Raw genomic sequence first — 10,365 nt, 5'->3', positions numbered from 1 at the left:
CCCCCCTCCCCTATGTTCCTGGCCAGCCTCTTCCCTTCTTTCTCTTTGCTCTCTCCTGTCCTTCTCTGTCCCCTTTTTTTCTATGCTCATCCTCTCTTCTCATGCCCCAAATATAAATGTCCTTTTATACTAAAAAAAATACAAAAGTTCTCTAAAATATCTAAAGTCTCTAAAATTCCAATGTATTTTGGAAAGTTAAAAGTCTCTGAACTATGGTTATTTGTAAAATAAGAAATAAGTTACATAGGTTCTTACTCAAAGAAGGGGAATAAGGGCACAGGTGTCAGACTTCACTCTCCCTCCTCTTGGCTCCTTCAAGATGCCTGGGCAGGTGGGCAGCTGTCTGCAGGCTCAGCCTGGCTGCATGCCACAGCTGCTGTGACCCCTTGCGGTCAGGTCACCTCGTGGTACTGCCATCTCCAATGCTTGAGTCCCCATTGCAGCTGGGCTGCTCCTGGGATAAAATAGTGTCTCTTGGGCTTTCTTTAGGAACTCTCTACCCCTGCCACATGATGCCAAATATTTTCCCCCATGACCCCTTCAACCCTGATCCTTCTACTGCAGTAGGGGGCATCAGTGGCCTGGCCTGGCCTGGCCTCTTGTGGGGCCAAAGCCTCGGCTGTTCTTCATGACCCCTGTATGCCTTCAAAACCAGGATGACCTGGGAGAGTCTTAAACCACTGAGTTCAGATGCCAATGTGAGACGCAACCGCAGCTCCCTCTGGGCCGCTGGGCCTCTGGGCCATGAGCTTCTGTGTGCTGATCCTGAGTAAACACTTCAGACTGTCTCACCTCACTGCTGCTGGTTTCTTAATCAGGGCTGATTCTGCAGCTCCCAGCTAACCAATATCAGTTGTCTCAGCAAAGCACAGGTTTCATTGCATTAGACAAACAGCCTTAGAGTACTTGAGGGACTCAAGACTTCCTTCTCCAACGTCACAAGCCAGGCCTCCACTATCTTCACTACTCTCATTATTTTCTAAGTTCCCACAATTCATTAAACTGAACACTCAGGGCTTTTCTAGTCAGAAGTTCCAGAGTCTGTGCACAATCCTCTGAAACACATGGTCAGGTCTGTCACAGTAATGCCCCAAGACCCGGTAACTGATTCTTAATTAGAGTTTGTATTGCTGTCATAAAACACCATGACCTTGAACAACTTAAGAAAGAAAGGGTTTCTAGTCCAGCAAAGAAGTCAGGACAGGAAGCTGGAGGCAGGAGCTGACGCAGAGGCCGTGGGGAATCCTGCTGACTGGCTTGCTTCCATGGCCTGCTCAGCCTGCTTTCTTATAAAACCCAGGACAGCTGGTCTAGGGGTGGCCCCACCCACAATAAGGCCCTCTCACATTAATCAAACCATGCCACAGGTTTGCCCCTCAGGCCAGTCTTATGGGGACATTTTCTTGATTAAGATTTCCATTTCCACAATAATACCTAGCTTGAAACTAACCAGCACAGCTAGGCAGTGGGGCACACACCTTTAGTCCCAGCACTTGGAAGGCACAGGCAGTTTGAATTTGAGGCTAGCCTTATCTACAAACCAAGTTCCAAGATAGCCAGGGCTACACAAAGAAACTCTGTCTCAGAAAATAAAACAGGACAAAAACAAACCAGCACATGGAGGAACAGTAGCTCTCATCTGTGGGGCCACATAACTATCTGAACCTTGACACTGACCAGACTCAATTCTGGGATTAACTCTCCCTAAGAAAAATTAATAAATGAAGAAGGTGCATTCACAGAAGTAAATATCACATTAGAATAGTGTTTTCAAAGGCAAATCTCCAGGCCCCAAAGCCTCTCCATGTTTTCCTTGGCGAATAAGGAAGCAGAAACAGTTTAACTGAGGGAACATGCCATGGGGCAGGTGAGAAGGTGTTTCTGAATGGTTTAGGAAGCCTTGCAGAAGGAATGCAAAGTATGACAGCATACTGCTTCCGTTGATGAGTTTGGTTAAGCCTTTAAAATACTCTTCTCTTTGACTTACTGTGAGGCATGGTGGTATACACTCGTAATCCCAGCACTTGGAGATGGATGGAAGCAGGAAGATCAGGAGTTCAAGGCCAACCTCTACTATGTAACAAGCTTGAGGACCTCCCAAACTATATTCCATCCTTTTTCAACCCCACTGTACCCAGCTCTCCAAATTTACACTCTAATTCTCTCTAAAGACATTGCCAGATAGTTAACAAAAGTTAGTGTACAAAAGTTCTCACAATGGAATTGATTATATGTATAATCAATAAATGACCCAAGGTGGGCGCTTGGTTAAGCTCTTGTAGAATATTGGCTGTATGTGTGCAGTAGATGAGGCTGGCAAGATGGAGGAGAGATACCAGGCGAGGGTTCTGTTGAGCCAGAGAGGCTCTAAGGGATGTGAACATGAATCAGATATGATAACGACTTGTTGTTTTATTTGTTTGTTTGTTTGTTTGTTATTCAATTAGAATGCAGGAACAGGAGACCAGTTGCGGTTCTCAGAGTTATCAGACACATCTCTGACTGAAAAGCTGAAGCACCTGGAAAGGCTGATCCAAAGCTCAAGGGCAGAAGAAGCAGCCTCTGAGCTGCACCTCTCTACACTGCTGGAGATGGTGGACATATGAGCTGTCTGACAGGAGAGGGTTTCTTCTTCATCATGCTTTGTCTGTATTCAATTGTGTTATAGATGCTGCTGGAAATGTGACTATTAATTATGCAAATAAACTTTTTGAATCATTCGAGAGCCTTCTTAGTTTTATGAATGAAAGGCTATGTGGTGTCTTTAATAGTATTTGTTTTGTGATCTTCTTAGACTTCTCTCCCTCACACACATCAGAAAATACTCAGAGGGAGTTTTTATAACTTTCTGGTTTTCTGTGCACACATGTTTTGAGAATTTCATGTGGGAGTGTACTGTAATTAGACCATTTCTACCCCTCCCACTCCACACTCTGGGATTCATGACCTATTCTTCTATAATTGGTACATATACATACACCTGTGGAGTGTATTTAATGTTGCTTGTATGTATATGTGTTTAGGGATGACCATATGGGATTGGAGAACCTATCAGAGATATAATACCTGGAAAAAAACAGTTCTTCCTCCCTTGGGATATAATACCTGGAAAAAAACAATTCTCCCTTGGTAATCCATTGGCTGCTAATACTGTTTGTAATAGATGATTAATTTTCTTAGTAAAGTCACTGCCCCGATGTCTTAGCTATCAGAAATGCAGGGACAAGTAAGACATAGTGTCCTCACTTTAAGGTCAACTTTGTTCATCAGGAGAGCCAGCAGACACATACATATGTAGTAGTAGTATACATAGAATGTAGGACATACATAGAACGTAATACTATACATGAGGAGGTTTGATGAAAGCCCAGAGGCACCAGTTGACTGTGCGGCCAAATGAAATGAACAGGCCAGCAGGCTCACTCTACACTCAGAGGGCCATGGGGATTAGTTGTGGACGAACATGAGAGAGAAGTGACCTGATCCTATTTTTCTCTTAAAAATAACGTGGAAGAGGTTGGAGAGATGGCTTGTCATTTCACACTTGTTCTTGGAGAAGAACCTGCCAGAACAGGTTTCCAGAAGACCTGATAACCCCCTTCTGACCTCTGCAGGCACCACACCTGCATCTGGTACAAAACACCCATACACAAATATATCAAATGGTATTTTGCAGGAATGGAAGCCATATTAATAGGCTCAGCGATGATCGTGCCTCTAAACTGTGCACTAAGCATTTCCAGACTATCATCCTATAGCCCTCAGATTATATTCGAGAAGAAGATTCAGTATCTCTGTATTTCAAAGAGTCTTGAGTATTTCAGTTCACTGGGGGAAAAGCTCTGGAAGAAAGCTGCTCTCGCCACCCTCAAAACCAACAGCAAGCATTCCCCCCCAAACACATCTTTTAGACTTTACAATATTATTTGATTCTGTGTATTTTAATGATAACTTCACATTCTGTCTGTATGTGTATGGGCAAATGTGTGCCAGGGCACACATGAAGGTCAAGTTGTCCTCTGACTTCCATTACATATGTGATAGCACGTCACACATCCCCGGAACTTTCAGGAGTCAGTTCTCTCCTGCCACCGTATGCCTCTGGGAATCGAACTCAGGTCATTTGGCTTGGAGGCGAGCAGCTTTACCCACTGAGCCACCTTGCACAAATATCTCCCTCTCCATGTGTGTGTGTGTACGCACACATGCGTGTATTGTTTGTATGAGTGTGCATGTTGTGCATTCGTGCATCCATGAAGGGCTCAGAGAACACCTTTTAGGAGACATTTCTTAAAAGTCACCTTCCATCCTTGTTGAGACAGGATCTCTCACTTATGGGGCTGTACAGTATGTCTCAGGCTAGCTGACCCTTGAGCTTCCAGCCAATTCTTTTATTTATTTATTTATTTTAAATTCATTTCATTTGATGTGTCTGAGTGTTTTGCCTGCATGGACACCTGTGTACCATGTACGTGCTTAGTGCCCAATAGAGGCAGAAGAGGGTGTCAGATTCCCTGGAACTGGACTTATTATATGTAGTTGTAACCCATCACCTGGGTATTGGGACTTAAACCCAGGTCCTCCAGGAGAGCAGCTAATGCTCATAACCACCATGTCTCCAGACCTTCGAGCCAGTTCTTGTCTCTATCTCCATTTTCATAATAGGAGTGCCAGGCTTACCGATGCACACCACTGCTTCCTGGGTGTTTGTTGGGTCACACGCAGGCTGTTAGTTGTGTCGTGTGTGCTTTTCCCTGCTGGGCCATCTCCCCAAGGTTTTCCCCTCCTCGGTGGCTCATTGTTTATCAATAAAGACTTGATGTAATTTTAAGCATGTATTTATTGTGTGTGTTACTTTTCTGTTGCTATAAGGCACCACGCTGCATGCATTTATTGGGGGTGTCTAGAGGGTATTTAGGGTGTTTAGGGCTTTAGTAGGCAGTAGGAAGGGAGAAGCATGGTGCTGAAGCGGTTACTAAGAGTTTTCATCTTGATTCACAAGCAGGGAACAGAGAGCCAACTGAAAGTGGCCTAGGCTTTTGAAAATTCACCCCCTACACCCCAGTGACACACCTCCTCCAACAAGGCCACACCTTAATCCTTCCTAAATAGTTCTACCAAAGAAAATCAAGTACTCAAAGGCAGAAGTCAGGGGACACTTGCAGGTTTGTCCGACAGTGTGGGTTCTGAACTTAAGGCTTTTATGGTTGGGGCAACCACTTCTGTCTGCTACGTCATCCTGTGGGCTCCTTGGTTTACTAGTGACATTATTTTCCTACAATAAAAGTACTATTTGCCCTACAGTGTATAGCACATATACATGTATACCTATATTTCCTCTACTACTTCTTAATCAATTCAGTGTTGGCTGAATTCAAAGTTCAGTCTAACTTTATGTTTTACTGTTAGTAGCCGTATCTATTACTGATTTATAACTTTTTAAAAAGATTTATCTATTTATTATATATGAGTACAGTGTCTTCAGAACACCAGAAGAGGGGATCAGATCTCATTACAGATAGTTGTGAGCCATCATGTGGTTGCTGGGGTTTGAACTTAGGACCTTTAGAAGTGCAGTCAGTGCTCTTAACCACTGAGCCATCTCTCCAGCCCTATGCCTTTATTTCATTCTGGTACAATCTGGGCTCTCCCTGCCTTATTTTATTCTATGTTCTCACCACTACTTCACCCAAAACTCTCAGTCCATCTAACATAGTCTTGTTTGCAAGGTTAAGTTCTAGTTCCATTTTCTCTTGATGACCCTCTGGGAACCGTCTCTCTCGGCAATGGCTTGAACTTTCCTGGGTTCTGAATCTTCCTCTACTCTAGTGTGTCTTCTTAGTTTCTGAAACTCCAGCTTTGAGCTTTTGCATCTAAAATGTTTTCATTCCTATCCTTACATTTGATTCAACATTTCAGCAAGAATAACACTTTAGATTGGAGATGATTAGTCTTGTTTCTTGAAAAGAGATTTACAAATATTAAAAGTTAGTGTGTGCCGGTCGGTGGTGGCACACGCCTTTAATCCCAGCACTTGGGAGGCAGAGACAGGTGGATTTCTGAGTTCGAGGCCAGCCTGGTCTACAGAGTGAGTTCCAGGACAGCCGGGGCTACACAGAGAAACCCTGTCTCGAAAAAAAAGAAAAAAAAGAAGAAAAAAGAAAAAGAAGAAAAAAAAAGTTAGTGTGTGTGTGTGAGACGCATACCACTGAGTGTACATGGAGATCAGAAGGACAATTTAAGTGTAGTCGGTTCTACCCAGGCCGGTACATCAAGTGCCTTTACCCATACCTCCTAAGCCATCTTGCAGGCCCTTTGTTGAAATTTCTAAAATCACTTCTGAGGTTGGTAGGCATAGAGTGAGGATGAATATGATCAAAACGCATCATATACATTTGTGAAGTTAAAATTTAAAATACTGTATTACGCCCCTTCTATCTATGGTACTCTCAAGTGTCTCACCTCTCTGCCCTTTGTAAGTTTTTCCTAATTTGAATTAAACAAACTTATTCTAAACGTAATAGCTTAAAAATGAGGATTCGCCTGGGCAGCTTTTTCTTGGCACTTGTCTTGTAGTTTCGTGAGGTCATGCTGACGTGCAGACGCCTGATGATTCTCTCGGGTTTCATGTCCGTGTGTGTGAGTGTGTGTGTGTGTGTGTGTGTGTGTCTGTGTGTGTGCGTGGGCAGAGGGGTTCTTGCTTAGTTTTCCTCTACGGTTTGTTCACGAATGCTGACAGTGGAGCTCTGAGTCACCGAGCAAAGTCTGCTCACTGAGGATTTCTCTAGTTTTTCTACTAGTTCCCAGTTGTAGTTCTTTCTTCTTTCATGTGAGTATTCGTGTTCTTGTGAGTATGTGCATGTATGTACGTGTGGATATAGGTATGGATTATGTGTATGATGGTCAGATGTGGACAATGAGGCCTTCCTTGTTTGCTTTCTGTTTTTTTGTTTGTTTGTTTTTGTTTTGAGACCGGGTTTCTCACTGAACCCTGAGCTCGCCAGCTCCTTTAGGCTGGCTGGCTAATGAACTGTTTTGTTTCTGCACCTTCAGCACTGGATTTATAGACGTGTGCCACTCGGTTTGATTTACGTGTGGACAACAGGGATCCAAACGCTAGACCTCGAGCTTGTGAGTCAGGCACCTAACTGAGCTATCTCATCAGCCCACACCCTGTTCTCCCTCTCTCTCTTCCCTCCCCTCACTGTCCCTCTCCCTCTCCCTCTGGTGATCCTGTTATGTAACTCTGGCTGGCCAATATCACAATTCCCCTGCCTCCGAAGTGCTGGAATTACAGTCATGTGCCACCATGCCCAATGCCTGACAGACCAGTTGTCTTAGAGGAATCTTGACTCCTGTTTCCAGGTAGCTGTTGGAATGTGAGAGGCAGGACTGGACTCCCCTACGAGTGCAAACTTTCAATCCCACCGGTTTGGACGACAGCTTGGATGACACCCAGCTATGCTTCCTGCTCAGTCCTCATCTGCCCTTTACTTGGCTGCTCCAGGCTTTCACCCAGGCAGGAGAATACAATTATGATAATGTTCCTTCAGGGTTTTCACTGTCCCTTCCCGTTTCGGTTACTTCGAGGGTTCCCTGGTGAAAACTGTCATTTTTCTTGTTGGCTTTATCTATACAGAGAGGTTTCTGTTTCCTCTGGTTTGCTGGATCAGTCATTCCTCCATTTCTAGCCTTTTTTTTTTTTTTTTTTGGTTTTTCGAGACAGGGTTTCTCTGTACAGTCCTGGCTGTCCTGGAACTCACTCTGTAGACCAGGCTGGCCTCGGACTCAGAAATCTGCCTGCCTCTGCCTCCCAAGTGCTGGGATTAAAGGCGTGCGCCACCACTGCCTGGCTTGTTTCTAGCCTTTATACGTTTCCTACTTATAATTTTTCTGTCTTTAAAATCTTTTCTAAAATCTAGAGCTTCATACATGCTTATAATGTTTTGATTGAATCCACCCATCATTCCCTCCCTTCCTGCTCTTCCTTTTTTTTCATTCTTTTTTCTTTTTCTTTTTTCGAGACAGGGTTTCTCTGTATAGCCTGGGCTGTCCTGGAACTCACTCTGTAGATCAGGCTGATCTCGAACTCAGAAATCCACCTGCCTCTGCCTCCCAAGTGCTGGGATTAAAAGCCTGCGTCACCACTGCCTGGCTCCTTCCCATTCCTCTTACCCCCCCCCCCATTCCTTTTCACTTCTGTTGTGGGTTTTTATGTCTTTGTCTTTGGACAGGGATGTGGACAGGAAACAGAAGTCAACATCTATGTCCAGCCTGGTTTTTAAAACTAGAAATATCTTTTTCCTGTCATCTCTGTCTCCTAAGGCAGCTCCTCAGTCAGTAACTAATCATTTCCCCACGTCCAATCAGCAATTACCATAACCCCGTTTTATAATCCCCTCTGAGCCAGTAATTAATCATCCCCCATCTTATCAGCAATTTCCATCAATTCCATCTTGTAATCCCTTCAGGGCTTCAGTCAGATGAAGTCTTCACTTGCTTTCCTCGATCCCGTTCCCTTAGCTTTCCTCCTCGATGGACCAGGGAATCTCGAGCTTCTCTGGTCAGTTTCTAGTCGATCTTATTGAATCTCATGATTTCAAATACTACCCAGTGACTCTCAGATGCCTCTGTCTAGCTTTGCTCTCTTTTCTGAATACCAGGCTACTTGAAACTTCCTCTCGAATGTCTAATATTTGTTGAACTCTACTCTCAGTGAATGTCCTGAGCTCCTCTGATCTCTCCTGACTTCTACACACAGTTAAGGCCTTTCCCCTTGGCCTGTCTTGAAATTCCTAGGCTCCAGAGTCTTTGTTAGCCAAGGCTTTCCCAGTCTTCACATAGCTAAGGAGGTAATATGGGTATTTCCTTCCTTCTCAATGGAAGCTCACTCTATACCCAGTTGTCCAGGTCCCAAACCTAAGAGTCTTCTGTATTTAGTTTACAGAATAAGCTAAACGTGGTACAAGTTGTGACAAACATTTCTTAATTATTGTCTCTAGAAATTTATCTATGTGAACTGGCAGATGGATTTCACACTTTTCCTTCTTAGATATCAGAAAGCATATCACTTTATTCATAAGATGTCTAGTCCAGTAAAATATCAACCTAACTTCTCTTGCAGCTGATATCTCTGCCATCTGTCTAGCTTTGCTTCAAGTCTGAGGTTCCATACGGACCAGGATTCTTTCTTCCAGTTTTTCATGTTTTGACATAAAAAAAGGACTTCCCTGGAAAAACCTCCAGCTTCTTTCTCAAGGGAAACAGAGTGACTTGTTTAGTGAATTTGGGAGAAGAAACAGGGTCCAGTGTGCTGGGCTTCCCTGGGCAACCTTTTTCTGTCTTATTGGCACACTGTGCTTACATGGTACTTGGTGGGTCAGCTCCCAAAGGCTTCAGTTGTTTGCCTGGGTCAGAAGCTGAGACATGTATAAGGCAAAGGCAATCATTATGAAGCAGTTAGCTAGCCCTGTTGATTACCTTCAAACCAACCTTTCTACTGTGAATTTTTAAAATTTACTTTAAAAAATGTGGACGAGTGTTTCACCGGCATGTATGTCTGTGCACCACATGCATACCTGGTGACTGAGGAGGTCAGAAGAGGGCATTAATTCTTTGAAACTGGAGTTATAGATGGCTGTGAGTCACCATGTGGGTGCTGGAAAAACAGTTCCAGGCCCTCTGACAGAGCAGCAAATGCTCTTAAACACTGTACTTAAGTATTGGACTCCAGCCCCCAAATCAAGTCTGAGGCAAGGCTCAGTTAAAATGCCTACTTGTCTTATATCTTTATAAGTTTCTAAGCTAGACCAGGAATAAATTAGTGTTCTTGACTAGAAAATCCCAATATCCCATCTAGGGAAGGTGTGTGGGTGTTTTTTGCCGCTCCTCCTCCTCTGATTTGTCGTTCATGGCCCAGTCACAGCAGTTTGAGGGCTATGAGCAGTGAGGCTATCTTGTTTGGGTAGTTGTAACGAGATCTGCACTCTGTAGGACAGATAAAGACACACTGAACCGCGGTGAGTTCTTGAAACTATTCTCCATTTGTCTGTTCAAATGTTCTCCACTGCACCTCACTATTAGATTCTGCCGGTATATCACAGGCTTTCCTGCTTCCATCTCTACTTTCAAACATAATCAAGGCCTTCCCCCCTCCCCACTCCCCCTCTTTAATTTGTAGGACCCCAAGCTCCAGGTATCCTGAGAGTCGTTCTGTGGCTAAGGAGATGGCGCTCTACCTGTTGTTGTTCGGAGTCAGGACACAGCCTTACCCACGCTCTTCAGCTAGTCCCTATGAGAAGCCAGTGCCGGCTTTCCGAGCACACTCCTCTGGCCCTCTTCCCAACCACATGTCATCATAGTTTC

At 44.1% G+C, this 10,365-nt stretch overlaps 1 protein-coding gene across 1 annotated transcript in view; it reads left to right on the top strand.

The window, feature by feature from the left end:
• The window catches only part of Mcm3ap (minichromosome maintenance complex component 3 associated protein), a 46,301-nt gene extending 43,581 nt beyond the window's left edge, over positions 1 to 2,720 (top strand). Inside the window, exon 29 of the mRNA XM_028773916.1 lies at positions 2,448 to 2,720. Coding sequence (XP_028629749.1) covers positions 2,448 to 2,606 — 159 coding nt within the window. The 3' untranslated portion in view covers positions 2,607 to 2,720. The remainder of the gene's footprint in view (positions 1 to 2,447) is intronic.
• The last annotated feature ends 7,645 nt before the right edge of the window (positions 2,721 to 10,365 follow it).

This window comes from Grammomys surdaster, unplaced genomic scaffold (assembly GCF_004785775.1).
Source record: "Grammomys surdaster isolate TR1022 unplaced genomic scaffold, NIH_TR_1.0 237, whole genome shotgun sequence".
Lineage (NCBI taxonomy): Eukaryota > Metazoa > Chordata > Mammalia > Rodentia > Muridae > Grammomys > Grammomys surdaster.
Note: the sequence above shows the minus strand (reverse complement) of the source record. Positions and strands in the feature narration are given on the sequence as shown.